This window comes from Prionailurus bengalensis, chromosome C2, assembly GCF_016509475.1.
Source record: "Prionailurus bengalensis isolate Pbe53 chromosome C2, Fcat_Pben_1.1_paternal_pri, whole genome shotgun sequence".
NCBI classification, from domain to species: Eukaryota; Metazoa; Chordata; class Mammalia; order Carnivora; family Felidae; genus Prionailurus; species Prionailurus bengalensis.
Genome location: NC_057350.1, coordinates 146,847,587 through 146,863,670, shown reverse-complemented (window position 1 = coordinate 146,863,670; position 16,084 = coordinate 146,847,587). Strand labels below are relative to the sequence as shown.

At 35.4% G+C, this 16,084-nt stretch overlaps 1 protein-coding gene across 15 annotated transcripts in view; it reads right to left on the bottom strand.

Moving 5' to 3' along the window:
• The window catches only part of RBMS3 (RNA binding motif single stranded interacting protein 3), a 1,080,848-nt gene that overhangs the window by 108,904 nt on the left and 955,860 nt on the right, over window positions 1-16,084 (bottom strand). For 10 of the 15 annotated variants that reach the window (XM_043595598.1, XM_043595585.1, XM_043595583.1 and 7 more), the window contains one exon: window positions 14,520-14,570. The exons of the other annotated variants lie outside the window; for them this stretch is intronic. In XM_043595598.1, the coding sequence (XP_043451533.1) occupies window positions 14,520-14,570 (51 nt within the window). The remainder of the gene's footprint in view (window positions 1-14,519; window positions 14,571-16,084) is intronic. 15 annotated transcript variants of the gene reach the window in all.

The window sequence follows — 16,084 nt, the reverse complement described above, 5'->3', positions numbered from 1 at the left end:
ACATTTATAAAATAAATGATTTACCCTATCTCTTTATGATTGTGTTGCCCTGGTAACTTGCTGTTATCTAGTCTGACATGGATTTTATTTTAGCTGTGTGCTTGCTTTCTCTAGAGATAATCCATAGAAAATAAGCCTTCACTAGATTAGATATTTAACATTGTGTTTCTATTTAAGTACATTTAATATGCTAAATAGCTATTAAGGATGTCATGTTGTCAATAGTCTTACAAAGGGACTGGCAAATTTTGATGTCCTGATGATGCAGTGATGGAGAAATTCTAAGTACTATCCGAGGACACATTGGGGGTCATGCACGATGGAAACTTTTTCTCTTAGCAGCTGTGTCAGTCTTATGTTCAGAATGCTGTGCCTGCAGTTCTAAAAAAGTAACACGTTATTCCACAAGCTATTCTCTCCTTTTAAAGGTCCACAGTAAAATAATACCAAACCACATGCCAAAAGAGAGGTCACATGCACACATCTGGATTGTGAAAAACAATGCCGTGTTTATGGGTTATTCTAGCCACTCCTGTGCATAGGAGGCAGGGATATTGACCAGGCAATGTTTTCTCCAAGAAGCTTTCAGAAACTCTACTTGACAGATGACCATTACTTCCAAAATTATTTCTATGGATAGAAAATGACTTTATGCACAGCGACTGTGTAAAATGACATCTTCATAATGCAAAAAAAAAAAATTAAATATTTTCCCATTCATGACTGGTCCATCTATTCACTGGAAATTACGACTTTTTAACATACCTCAGTGACATAATTTAGCCTTTCTCCAAAGTAAACCTAAATTCCAGACAATAGCATTAGGACCATCAAACTGATTTAAAAAAAAAGCGTAGTAAAATGTGCCAGACTGAATAATAAAAAGTTGTTCTTCAATAGATCACAATTTACCTTTCCAATAAAATCTTTCCCTTATTCCCTAACACAAACCCATCACTTAATGCAGGCTATTTGCCTCTTGGCTCCTTGGAATAACTTGAAACACAACCCCCAATATTTTTGTGTGTTATTTTCACCTGAAATGTCATCTTTCTTTTCCTTTAACACCACAAACACCACCCATCCTTTAAACTCACGTTTATGTCTTTGTTCTTCCCTGTCCTTAACTGTCATGGGCAGTGTTATATAATTGGTAAACTTAATAACTTCTCTGCTACAGATTTTTATTATTTTTTTAAAATAATGTATTGTCAAATTAGCTAACATACAGTGCATACAGTGTATTCTTGTCTTCGGGAGCAGATTCCCATGATTCATCGCTTACATACAACACCCAGTGCTCATCCCAACAAGTGCCCTCCTGAATGCTCATCATCCATTCTCCCCTCTCCCCCACCCTGACATGAACCCTCAGTTTGTTCTCTGTATTAAAGAGTCTCTTATAGTTTGTCTCCCTCTATGTTTGAATATCCACAATTAGGTTGTATGTCTTAGGATGGATTATTTCTTTTCTTCCTCCCTCATTTCCAAACATTCTTAAAAATTCCAAGTTACTGATCAGCAACATAATAAGCAAAAGTTGTTATTACACAGTTGATGATTGATTTTTAATTTGCATAATATTTAACATATGTCCTAAAAGATCAACAACTGGTCATGGAGTAACTAACAATGCCAATTGATTAAGATCATGCCACTGCAAAATATAATTGTTTGGATCACTTAGCAGCTATCAACTATGTAACAATCTGATACAGCACTTCATGATTATTCATGCTGTTCATAAGCCATAGTGCATTATAGTTTTAGTCTTCTGAGAACATATCTGATAGGATCAATAAATTATTTTTAATTGAGTTGGTTGAATAAATGTTTCTCTTACCAAAACCCAAGATAGCTTCACATTTGTCTTTTTTTAAATCTTTAAAAATAGCTATGCATAATTATATTTAAAACTGTTCCAGAATTTAGAGAAATGGAATATTTCTGAATTATTTTTATAAATCCCTTATAATTGTGATATTTAAATCTGACAAAAATAGTACACCTAAAAGATAATAGCACTTAATAGTTTCTTTCATTAATAAAGACTGATGTCTAAATCATAAATAAAATGTTAATAAATATAATTGAGGTATATGGTTTTAAGAAGTCTTTATCATGACCAAAAGAAGTTTATTTGTAGAATGGTTCCACCTTATAAAACATTTACTGAAATCAGTTAAAATATAATCAATTATAAATATATTTTATTAATGTAAAATATAATAAATACAATTATTTATTTTTTAATAAATATAATTATATCTAATAAATAGTGTATCTAATTATCTAATAAATAAAATTATTTTTTATATAATATATAAAATAAATAAATAAATAAAATTGATAAAATAATTTTATAAACTCAATATTTTCTCAAAAGACCATTGATTCAATTGAAAAAGAATCACTCAAAGAATACACTGTAATACAATTGGGCAAGGAAAAGGATTGTGAAACATAAATACTTGAAATGAGGTGGAAAGTAAAATTATTTTATGGCCTGGGAAACCCAAGAATCAATGAAATTGTCTACTGGAAGTAATTGAAAACTTCAGAAAAATAGTTGGAAATAAAATCATTTCATATATGGGGCAGATTAAGGGGATAGATAACACCATGAAGATTCAAGTAGACATTTCTCAAAGGTGGGATAGTCTGCAAAATAGCTAAGCAGAAGCACAAGAGAAAAAAAACTGCTAGATTAAAATATACTAAAGGATACAATAACCAGATATTATATGCAGTAATTAATTATTTAGGTAATCTAGCTTTATAAGTTTATTTTTTGGATTTTTGAGAAAATTTAATCAGAAAAGAGAAAAAAATTACTGACATAAGAAAGTGGAGATTCTTAGCTGAAAATTATAGTTTAAAAATAGCATGTATTGCGTGATCTTATTTTAGTGAAAGATAACACATACATATGTGTGTGTGTGTGTGTGTGTGTGCATGTGTAGATTAGATGTATAAATAGATATAAATATAGATACAGCCAGAGGCCTGGAAAAATACACATTAAATATTAACTGGAATAATCTCTGGGTAAGAGAATATTGGTGTTTTTATATTCTAATTTTGACTCATGCATACGTTCTAAATTTCAACAATGCTTTTGAATAACTGAGATGTTTTTACTTTAAATTAACAATATTAGTATGCAAAAATATGTTATATTTCTATACACCAAAGTGAAAAATAAGAAAATACAATTTAAAATTTTCATAACTATGGTAACAAAAGTATTAAAATGCCAAATAAACATTTGAGAAATGTAAACAGCATGTATGGAGGAAAATTTACTACTCTATTAAGGGACTCAAAAGACATAAAATATTTCTTGATTAAACAACATGCTACTAAATAAAAACGAGTCAAAGAAGAAATCAACAGGGAAATAAAAATTATTTTGAGACAAATGAAAATGGAACTACAACATAGCAAAACTTATGAGATGAAGTAAAAGTAGTTAGTTCTAAGGAGCAATTTCAAACAGGTAAATCCCTACACTAAGAAAAAAGAAAGAGCTAGAATAAAGAACCTACCTTTGCACCTCAAGGAAGCAGAAAAAGCACAAAGCCTAAAGTTTGAAGAAGGAAGAAAATAACAAAAATCAGAGCAGAAATAAATGAAATATAGACTAAAAAGATAACAGAAAACATCAATGAAACAAAGAGCTGGATTTTTGAAAAGATAAACAAAGTAGACAAACCTTTCGCTAGATTTACCAAGAAAAAGAGAGGACTCAAACAAATAAAATCAGAAAGGAAAGGGGAGACATTACAATGATACTCTACAAATACGAAGGATCATAAGAGACTGCTATGATCAATTACACACCAAAAAATAATTGGACAACCTAAAAGAAATGATAAGTTCCTAGAAACATTCATCCTATCAAGACTGAATCATGAAGAAATAGAAAATCTGAATAGACCAATTATCAGTGAGGATAATGAATCAGTAATCAAAAGCCTCCCAACACACAAAAGCCCAGGACCACATGGCTTCACTGGTGAATTCTACCACACATTTAAAAAAGAATTAATACCAATCTTTTCCAAGCACTTCCAAAAGAGAGGAGAGGAAGGAACACTTCCAAACTCATGTTACAAAGCCAGCATTTCCCTGATACCATACCAGACAAGGACATTACAAGAAAAGAAAATACAGGCCCTATCCCCAACGAACAGAGATTCAAAGATTCCCAACAAGGTATTAGCCAAATCTAACAATACATTAAAACGATCATATACCATGATCAAGTGGGATTTGTTTCAGGGAGGCAAACTCAAGGCTGGTTCGATATCTGCAAATCAATGAGATATATCATGTTAACAAAATAAGGATCAAGATCATATGATCATCTCAACAGACGCAGAAAAACTATTTGACAAAATTTCGCATCCATTCGTGATCAAACTTTCAACCAACTAGGTATAGAGGAAATTTACCTCAACATAATAAAGGTCACATAGGGGTGCCTGGGTGGCGCAGTCAGTTAAGCGTCCGACTTCAGCCAGGTCACGATCTCGCGGTCTGTGAGTTCAAGCCCCGCGTCAGGCTCTGGGCTGATGGCTCGGAGCCTGGAGCCTGTTTCCGATTCTGTGTCTCCCTCTCTCTCTGCCCCTCCCCCGCTCATGCTCTGTCTCTCTCTGTCCCAAAAATAAATAAAAAACGTTGAAAAAAAAATTAAAAAAAAAATAAAGGTCACATATAAGAAGCCCACAGCTAAAATGATATTTAACAGTGAAAAGCTGGAAGCTTTCCCTCTAAGATCAGGAGTAAGACAAGGATACTCACTCTTGTCACTTTTATTCAACATAGTACTGAAAGTCCTAGCCAGAGCAATTAGGCAAGAAAAATAAAAGTCTTCTGAATTGGAAAGGAAGCTGTAAAACTCTCTGTTTGATGATGGCATGATAGTATATACAGAAAACCCTAATAACTCTACCAAAAACTGTTAGGAATAATAAATAAATTCAGTAAAATGGCAGTATACAAAATCAACATGCAAAAATCAGTTGCATTCCTATACACTAACAACAAACTATGAGAAATAGAAATTAAGAAAACAATTCCATTTACAACTTCATCAAAAATAATAATTTTACCTGGGAAAAATTTAACCAGGGATGAAATAAATTGAAGGAGACACAAATATATAGCATGATATTCCATGATCATGAACTGGAAGAATTAATATTGTTAAAATGTCCATACTACCAAAAGCAATCTACTCATTCAATACAATCCCTATCAAAGTTCCATTTTTTAATAGAAATAGAGCAAATAATCCCCAAATTTGTATGGAACCACAAAGAACCCTGAATAGCCAAAGTAATCTTGAGAAAAGATTTACTTTCTGATTTTGCACTATATTACAAAGCTATAGTAATTAAAACAGTATTGAACTGGCATAAAAACAGACACAAAGATCAAGAGAACAGAATAGAGAACGCAGAAATAAACCTATGAATATACAGTCAATCAATTCCAACAAAGTTGCCAAGAATATACAATGGGGAAAAGTCTTTAATAAATAGTGTTGTGAAAACTGGACAGCCACATTCAAAAAAATTAAACTGGATCGCTATCTTTCACCATACACAAACATCAACCAGAATTGGATTAAAGACTTGCAATAACCTGAAACTGTAAAACTCCTAGGTAAAAACATAAGAGGTAAGCTCTTTGACCTTGGCTTTAGAAATGACTTTCTGGATTTGACACCAAAATAGAGGCAAGAAAGCAAAAATAAACAAGTGGGACTCTATCTAACTAAAACCCTTCTGCACAATAAAGGAAACTAACAACAAAATGAAAAGGCAACTTATATAATGGGGAAAAATATTTACAAATCATATATCCAAACATGTAATATCCAAAACATATAAAAACTAATACATCTCAATAGTGAAAAACCAAACAATTCGATTTTTAAAATGGGTAGAGGAACTGAATGGACATTTTTCCACAGAAGAATACAAATGCCCAACAGGCACATGAAAAGATGCTCAACATCTTTAATCATCAGGGAAATGCAAATCAAAACCATAATGAGATATCACCTCACACCTGTCAAAATGACTATCATGAAAAACACAAAAGATAACAAGCATTGGTGAGGATGTAAAGAAAGGAAACACTTGTCACCTGCTGGTGGGAATATAAATTGATGTAGCCACCACTGAGAACAGTTTGAAGATTTCTCCAAAAAATAAAAAAAAAACAGAATTAAATATGATCCAGATATCCCACTTCTGGGTATATATTCAAGAAAATGAAAACAGGATCCCCAAAAGATATATTCACGTCCATTTCCATTGCAGTATTATTCATAATAGCCAAGATCTGGAAGCAATCCAAGGGTCTGTCTGTGGATGAATGGATAAAGATGTTGTATACACATACAGTGGAATATTATTCATCCGTAAGAAAGAAGGAAATCCTGCTATTTGTGACACCATGGATGGAGCTCGAGGGCATTATACTAAGTGAAAAAAGAGTGGCAGAGAAAGAAAAATACTGCACAGTATCACTTATACGTGAAATCTAAAATGAACAAATACATCAATCAATCAATCAATCAATCAACCTAAACTCCTAGAAACCATATAAGAAAAAAAATGTTTGCCAGAGATTGGGGGTTGGGGAAAACAGGAAGAGGTTGGTAAAAGGGTACAAACTTATAGTTATAAGATGAATAAAGTCTGAGTATCTAAGTATATGATGACTTTGAGTTAATAACACTGTATTACATAATTGAATTTGCCAAGAGAATAGAACTAAAATGCTCTCTTTCTCTCATACATACACAAAAGATAAATATGTGAGATAATGGATATGCTAATTACCAAGATGGTGGGAGTCCTTCCACAATGTATATCAAATCACAACAACACATACTTTAAGTATTTCAATTTTATTAGTCAATTATACCTCAATAGCTGGGGGGGGGGGGGAGGGAGAAAAATTTTGAATAAAAGGAAAGACATATTTTTTTCTTAGAAAAATTCAGTGTAAATATGTCATATTTTTAGATTTCCTATTATTTAATATATTAACTCAAAGTTATCTCAAAATTTTGGTGGAATTCTTTAAGTTGATCAACTGCTAGTAAAGTTAATCTGAAAATGTAAAAAAATAGCTAGAGAAATTCTTGAGAAACAACAACAACAAAAATGTTGGGGATTAAGTCATGTCAGGTATATATGATATTATAAAGTGATAATTCAAATACTAAAGTAATGGTCAAAAAATGAATCAACAGAATAGGACTGAGTCCAGAAATACACCAAAGACATAAAGAGATTTATCGTATGATAAAAATTGGAATAAAATCTTTTATCAGTGGATAAAATACAGATGATTTAAATGGCAGAAGTTGTTATGACAATTGGTTACCCATTTAGGGAAGAAAGCTGGACAATAATCTCATACCATATTACAAAATAAACTCCAAAAGTAATAAAACTTGAAAATAGAATTTACTATACACACAATAATAAGACATATGGTGATACGATGTTATATGTTAATACTATCTCAATTTTTAAAAAGTTATGAAACTCAAAAAAACAAGAGCAACAACACAAAAACACTAAACAGGGTGCCTGGGTGGCTCAGTCAGTTGAGCATCTGACTTCAGCTTCATGATCTCACAGTTCCCGAGTTCTAGCCCCACGTCTGGCTCTGTGCTGACAGCTCAGAGCTTGGAGCCTGTTTCAGATTCTGTGTCTCCCTCTCTCTCTGCCCCTGCTCCACTCACTCTGTCTCTCCCCAAAATAAATAAAAATGTAAAAAAAAAAAACATAAACAAAAACATATGGTGTTTTATTTATTTTTAACTTATGGTGTTTTAAATCTTATATTGAATAAGGTATTTCATGTGGGAGTCTAGATGCTATACAGTAGGGGCTGGAAAAACACAATCTATGAACCAAATGTTCATACAGAACCTGTTTCTGTAAATAAAGTTTCCTGAAACTCAGCCATGCCAATTCATTTATGTATCGTCTGCGGCTGCTTTCACTCTACAACCATAGAGAAAGAGAGCATCCAGCTCACAAAACTGAAAATATTTGTTGTTTGGATCTTTACAGGAAAACTTTGGTGAGTATTGCTCCTAAAGGAAAAACTAATAAATTCTAGACACATAATACTAAAGTTCTGCATGATGACACCAAAAAAATTAACAGTAAACGGAAAATATCTAAATTATCTATCTATCTATATATATATATATAGTTTTTTACATGTATTTATTTTTGAGAGACAGAGAGAGACAGAGCACAAGTAGGGAAGGGTCAGAGAGAGAGGGAGACACAGAATCCAAAGCAGGCTCCAGGCTCCGAGCTGTCAGCACAGAGCCGGACGTGAGGCTTGAACTCATGAGCTGCAAGGTCATGACCTGAGCTGAAGTCGGATGTTTAACTGACTGAGCCACCCAGGTGCCCCTCTAAATTATCTATAACAACATTAACTGACTAATTGCAATAAGATCTTTTAAAAATAAAAAGAGGGGGAGCCTGGGTGGCTCAGTCAGTTGAGCATCCGACTTCGGCTCAGGTCATGATCTCGCAGTTCATGAGTTCAAGCCCCGCGTCGGGCTCTGTGCTGACAGCTAGGAGCCTGGAGCCTGCTTTGGATTCTGTGTCTCCCTCTCTCTCTGCCCCTCATCCTGCTCATGCTCTGTCTCTCTCCATCTCTCAAAAATCAATAAATGTTAAAAAAAAAAAAAGAGAGAGATCAATGCCCCAAAAGAGAAATAAGCAAAAGCAAATGAAGGACGTGGAGTTCAGAGAAAAAAGAAAAATTAGTCAGTAAAGACATGAAAAGCAACTCCACTCCACTAGGACTCAGAGAAATAATAATGAAACATCAGAAAGATACTGTTCATTATTTATCACATCAACAAAGTATCTGAAATCCGAGAATGCCCAGTGTTAATTGGGGCCACGGAGAAATAAACACTCACGCTTGGCGTGCCAATCTGACTATAATGTATATCCAATCTTAACACACACATACTTTTTGTACCAGCAATCTATCCTGCAGATATTTTCTCACAAGTGCTCAATATTACAGTCTTGAGTTTATGAGCAAGTACTAGAAGCAACTTAAAGAACAGTGAATGGGGGGCGCCTGGGTGGCGCAGTCGGTTAAGCGTCCGACTTCAGCCAGGTCACGATCTCGCGGTCCGTGAGTTTGAGCCCCGCGTCAGGCTCTGGGCTGATGGCTCGGAGCCTGGAGCCTGTTCCTGATTCTGTGTCTCCCTCTCTCTCTGTCCCTCCCCTGTTCATGCTCTGTCTCTCTCTGTCCCAAAAATAAAAAATAATAATAATAAAAAAAAAAGAACAGTGAATGGGAAATTGGTTAAAATGCCTTTTGGTGCATTTATATAATGGCATATTATGAAGTGTTTAAAAAACTGACATAGATTTATATGTGACTCATGCAATGACATCCAGGACATTCTGTTATTGGGGAAAAAGAATGCAAGTTGCAATAAAATATTTGTAGAGTAATCTAGTACAGATGTTAACAATACATATACATTTATGCACAAGTACATATAGATTTTCGTATGCATAAAAATTGACTGGATGGTGACACGGAAGTTTATCCTAGGTTTTTTTCTGGAGAATAGAGCTGATGAGTGAAGGGGTCCTAAGTGGAACGTCTTTTATGCTCTATGCAGTTATAATTTATGAGCCTAGAATTTCATTGCTTAATGGATTTTTCTTTATTTTTGAAAACTTATTGTAGAATTTTGAAGTTAAATTTAACATTGCAAAGCCAGCACTACTGTTTTTTTTAACAGTAGTTACACTAAGAGACTTTCTGTGGAAATGGTTTTATTCATAGTCACTTTAGCCCAGCACTATATCTAAAAGGAGGTGACACTCAAGTTACTCCTCCTAAGCTTATTCTCATTCAGTTTGAATTCTCTTCCAGGAGAAATGGTATAGATGGGTTAGAGTCACTGTTGTTTCGATTTTGCTATGTAGTTAAAAAAAGATTTGGCCTGTATATATGCACTTACCAAGTTAACTCCTTTGACAGCAAAAGCATTTTGACTTTGTTACTTTACTAATGAAACTATGAGATTTAGGATTTTTGCTCAGCTCAGCTTTCTGAACAGAATTCAATGGATTTAGATATTCTTTCCACATTAGGTGATATGCTTTTATAGAAAACACAGCTACAGATTTATAGGATACAACCTCTAACATTAAGTCTTAGGCCTAGTCTGTTTGCTGGTAAGGGATGACCAAATCAAATGTTCTGGAGATTTCTTGAACAGCCTTGTTGCAGAGGGAAAGTTTATATTCCCTATTCAGCTATAAACTTTAGGTTTATTAATCATAAAAGTCATAATTTAGCCATGCATGGCCACAAATCATCCAATGATTCAATAGGGCATCTTGCATTTCTAAGAATGCTGTAATTAGATAACCAATTTGTAATTAAGTAAAAATGAAAGCTGACCTTTCTCCTTGAGAGAAAATAATGCTAACTATATGAAGAACAGAAGATTTATGATTCAAATGAGCCTAAATACAATTTAAGGGAACAGGACTATGCTTCTTCTTGGGAACTATCATCTTTTCTCCTTGTCAGCACAGATTTAACAAAATATCCAATGTGTTGCAACACAGGAATTTCAATTGTGCATTCATATAAGATTCCGATGTAACATGACGCTATGCAGAGTAGATATTTGGTGCAATCCATCATCTATTAAAATTCTGTCAGTGAGATGGGGAGTTTCAGAGTACAGTACAGAGCTCTGCACTGAGAAGCAGCAATGAATAAGTGATTGCACTGACAAAGTCAGCATTTTTACTTCTTTACAGCAAAAAGTGAATTCCTAATCTCGTCTAACAGTGCTTTCTCCCGAGTCTGTTCCGGGGAACAATGACAAAGTGCGAACAGAAATGCTCTTGCTGTCCTAAGTGGGGTTTGACAACTTTCCAGGGGACCCGATAAGGTCCCAGCATCCACTGACAGAGCTGTTTTCTTGCACAAACACCAGAAGGATGGTTATAACACAGTCAAGGAAACTTCTTTCCCCTTGTCCTTAAGAGGGAAAGTCCTCTCAGAATCTTTTTCCAAATCTACAAAGAAGTACAATACACACAACTTAGCAAATTAAATCTCTAAGGAAACAAACTAAAATGGCCCACTTCAGTTTTATGCTTATGCTTTTTGCTCTTCTCTTGGCCCTTGCCTACTCCTTTTTCTTCTTTCCATCATTTTATTTCTCTCTTACTAACCATCACCTGTCTCCTCCTCCTTCTCCCATTTTAACCATTCATCCTGATAAAGACCAGAGGCACGGTGTTCTACTTTTAAGACTTTCCTGAAGTCTCTTTGGATACAAGCCTGGTTGAAATCTTTGGAGTCCTTTGAATCAAGCCCGAAAGACAATTCAGGCTTTAGGCTCCATTTAGGAGTCCGTGTGCATTCACAGTGAGCAGGAGAAACATGCTTACACTTTGAGCTTATACATGAGATTTTCTCAAAATGGCAGAAGAGAAAACATGAGTAAGGAGAAAAGTTGCAAGCAAATAATAATTATGGGCAACATATTTGAGACATGTAGATATTGACGCCTTGAATTTATTTGTAAAGTAGGTTCTAGTTACTGACATAAAAGGCGCACCTATCAGGCCTTTTTTCTTAGTATTAAGTATTAAATGGTTTAGTAAGTAAATGAAATAAGTACCAATCCAAGCAATTTATTTGTAGCCATAGAAGCTATCTCCAAAAACTCATTAGCAAAGTAAGTTAAATAAATAGTAAAAATGTAGTAGAAACAGGTGATTATTGCTTATTCTCAAATTTCTTCCTCTACCTTTCTTCCTCCTATAACTAAATAATAATAATAATAATAATAATAATAATAATAATAATAATTTGCTGAGTGTTTGCTATTTGCTAGATACAATTTAGGAGCTTTAATTCATTATTTCCTTTAATGAACACAATACATAATTATTTAGGCATCAGCATGTCTATGTTACAGATGAGGCAACTATGGCTAAGAAAGTTTTATTGACCAGAGTTCCATAACAGAGAAAGGTTTCCTATCTCAAAGACCCTAACCAAGAACTCATGCTTTTAATCATCAAGTCGTTCATTCGTTCGTTCATTCATTCGTTCATACATTCATTCATTCCAAGATCTAGGTATTTGGTTTATCTGCTTTAGATTGTTTTAGTATTTTTGTATTTAAGTATCATTCAGTGATTAATTTAACCCCCATTTTGATGATGAGACTAAGACTAGTTGGGTACGGTTATTTATGCAATATAGACAACTGGTAAGACTGTTACTGGGAAAAGAATGCTGGCACAAACTCTGTTTCCATGACACTGCTTAGCCAATTTTTCCATGTTAAACACAACAAAGTGGTGGGTGGCCCAGGCACTCCTTTTTCCAAGAATCTTCCCTGGTCACAAACATTGTATTTTAAACTAAGTGACCTAAACACAAACATGATGCACTGTCTAGTTATGGGAACTGATGAGACATCAGTGAGCAGTAGCCATAATGAGAAATATCTAAGGGGATAAATTCACACACACACACACACACACACACACACACACACACACATACACACACACAGCTATTTCTGGAGGAAGATGTATGAGAAATAATACCTCCAAAAATGGGGCTGAAGCCATGTTGGGATGGAGGGCGAGGGGAAGAAAAATTTTGCTGAGGTCCTGAGTGACAGACAGTGGAAATAAAGCCACATACAAACACCTTCCCTTCTACTTATAGTTCTAGAAGTTCTGTTAGAACCTTAAATATGTTGACATCTGGAAAAATATTTAGATTTCTGCCAGACGTGCATTCCTTTTGGTCACGATGAGATGATCCTTCACCTCAGTGTGAGGACTAAGCTAGCATTAGCACCTTCTAGATGAACATATTACTTGTTAGAAGGTAGTTGTTTCCTTCTAGAAAGTCTCCACTTTAGAACTTGGCAGAACTTCTTCCCTTTTCCTGTATTGACCCAATCTATGCTATACATTGGTTTGGCAGTGTATACTGAACTTTATCGCATGAATTAGATATGAAAGTGCAGCCTGGATCCTTTGTACGGTATGATTTACAGAACATAGACCAGATGAACTCAGGAAGCCCCCAAGGTGTGTAGATAAGAGTAAATAGAGGGATTTGCAAAATACGGTCTAAAGTTCTGCTGTATTAAGCTATATAGATTTTATTCTTTAAATAAAACACAAACTATCAAAACATTAGGAGCAACATGGAATGTTTCTTATTTTTTAAAAATGGGCAAAGCTCAGATATGAAAACCAGGTGCTACGATCCTGTGGGTCAAAGAAATGGATGCCTGTGGATTTAGTTCCCTGATCTTTAATGTGTGCTACTTTGTTTACAGTTAGCTTTGAAGTGGGTTAAAATGTAGCACTGCTTTGTCTCTGTACAAGAATACATTCTGTACTAGGAAGGCTAACGGCAATAACAATACATAGCATATTGTATTTTAAAAGCTATTTTCACATATGCTCTCACTTGATCCTTCCAATAGCCCTGTCAATATAGTGACAGAAAAGGAAACAGAGGCGCGGGTGCGAGCATGCCCCCAAAGGATATTCACCACAGACCTTGTCACACAACTTCCTGTCTCGTGCTCTATCCATTCTCATGAATATATTGCTACTGAAATCGCTCTATTGTACTTTGACAGAGCTAGAAAACCTGGAAGACCGAGACAAAGATAAATGGAATCATTAGCCTTCAGTCTAGATTCGAATGAAATATGTAATATTTTCCCATGGGACTGATGTAATATTGTGCCACAAAATGGGAAATATAGCAAGTAGAAAATAGAGTTTGAATATTTTTAGAAGAGATTTTTCCACTAAAGAAGAAGAGAATGGCTCTAGTTAGTTAATATTAAAAATATATATCTAGCAGCCTTGCTTTCTATCTCTATATCTCCATCTATTAGTAGACAGCTTTCTTCATATTTCAGATATATTGCTTTGAGTGAACACTTGGCCACGATACCAAAAATTGCCCCCAAAGCATATCAAACAGCATCCAAAGAGAACAAAGCATACCAAGAGAAGGAAAACAGAAAGGCTTTCCCCCAATAATGGATTTAATTGTCCAGAGTTCAGAATTCCTGTGTGAAGTCGAAATTCCCCATTCATGACAAATGGCAGACATCGGCTTAGGAGGTTGACTATTTCCTCTAATAAAGTTTGTTCTCTCTCTGTCTGTCTTTCTCTCTCTCTGTCTCTGTCATCTCTGTCTTTTTCTTTCTCTCATCTCTCTCTCTAACTCTACTATCTATCTATTGTACATGCTTTTGTAGAATTTCAGGAACAGCTTTTCATCTGGAAAATACGGCTGCCTGAAAGAGGTATGAAATCTAACAAAAGCTTTACCCCAAAGCTTGTACGCATTACAAAAGCTTGCACTCGGATAATAGAAATATTTAGCCTCAGGTGACTGAGAACACTTACTGTTGGTTGCATAACGTATGGCGGATGAGGCATCCATGAAGTACTCTGGACCTATGCATCAAACAGCATTTATTAGCACAAAGCAATCACAGAGAGAACTTGGTTCTTGTGTTCAGTGGAGTCACACTAGGTCATAAGAAAGTGGAGTCCATCTGACTTTACAGCTAATTAGTGCTCAGAACTGAGGAGAGAAAGGAAATTCTTGGACCTGATTACCAAAACATAGTAAAATATAAAGCAAACTCCTACTTCATAGGAGCTGGCTGCGGTGACCATGTGGACCAGGCTGGGCCTTGGAGCAGATTTTGAGGTTGGTGGCGGAGGCTAGAGTCTTAGGAAGCCTCAGAGACCTCCTACTCATAACTCCCAGGGCTATGGAGCCAGTAACAAAGAGTTGACAGCTAAAACTTCCTCTTTTACTTTCATCCATTCTAATTTCAAATTCTCAAGTGATCCCATCTTGGAAACAAATCTAAGTGGTAAAAGTTGGGGTAAGAATTAGAAGAGATCAACCAGAAATTTGGGGGGAATGCTTTGGGTTCACCCCAAGTTAAGCAAGTTTGTGATCTTTTTTTTCTTTCACGGTAATTGGTATGGCAAATAAAAATGAGAATCTGAGCCAACCAACTGTTCTGAAATGTGCCTTGTCAGCCAAATGAGAAAGTCAGCTTACACGGGCTGATGGTCACATGGAGAACCCTGTAGGACTTTGTTTTCAATACACTCACACTAACAAAAGCGCCAATGCACTTCAGGTTAAAAAAAAAAAAGTGGTGAAAGGCGAGAATCAACAACATAGGAAATTGCTCTGATTCCTTTTTTTCAGAAAAAAGGAGCTACAGTTAAATTCCACTTATGAGCCCTCCCAAGTGAAATCACTTTTCTGTGGATATTTTATTCATGTCACCAAAGTGCTCTACACTGGGGCTCAGTGGGTGGTCTTGGCTGAAACATAGGCCAGGATTAGAAAAAATGGGTTAAAAAAAAAAAAGAAAAAAAACACACAAAAACACACATTACAACCAGGCGGGCCCTGCAGGAAGAACAAAAACCGAACAGCACCTGCACGTAGCCTCATGGGTCCCGAGGAAAAGCGATTAAGAAATCATCCATTCTGAGACCCTCTAGTGCAATTCACATGCACGTCTATTCCATTCACCCAGCGACATGGACCAGGATTCTAAGCGCAGGAAAAGAATGAAAATCATCTGCTTCAGGGGGAATCAGTTAAGGAAAAATGTATATAGTCTCAAGTCTGATGCTCTGAGAGCTGGGACCCCCTGAAATGAAGTATGTAATGGTTGAATAAGGTGAAACTTCACTGAATTGGTAGCAGTCAGCAACATGACAGTTTTACCCTTTGTGAAACCTCCACCCCCGCCATCTGCAACATACAAACACACGCGTGCACGCACGTATACTCTCTTGCACTCTTTCTCTCTCCAAAGTTTGAAAAGGTGACACTAGATACCCCCCACAGGTGGCATCTATAGGCACTGTCTAATTAGAATTAGAAGAATTGTCTGAAGAACAATGTGAGGCAAAGAGAAGCTGGGAGTAACAGC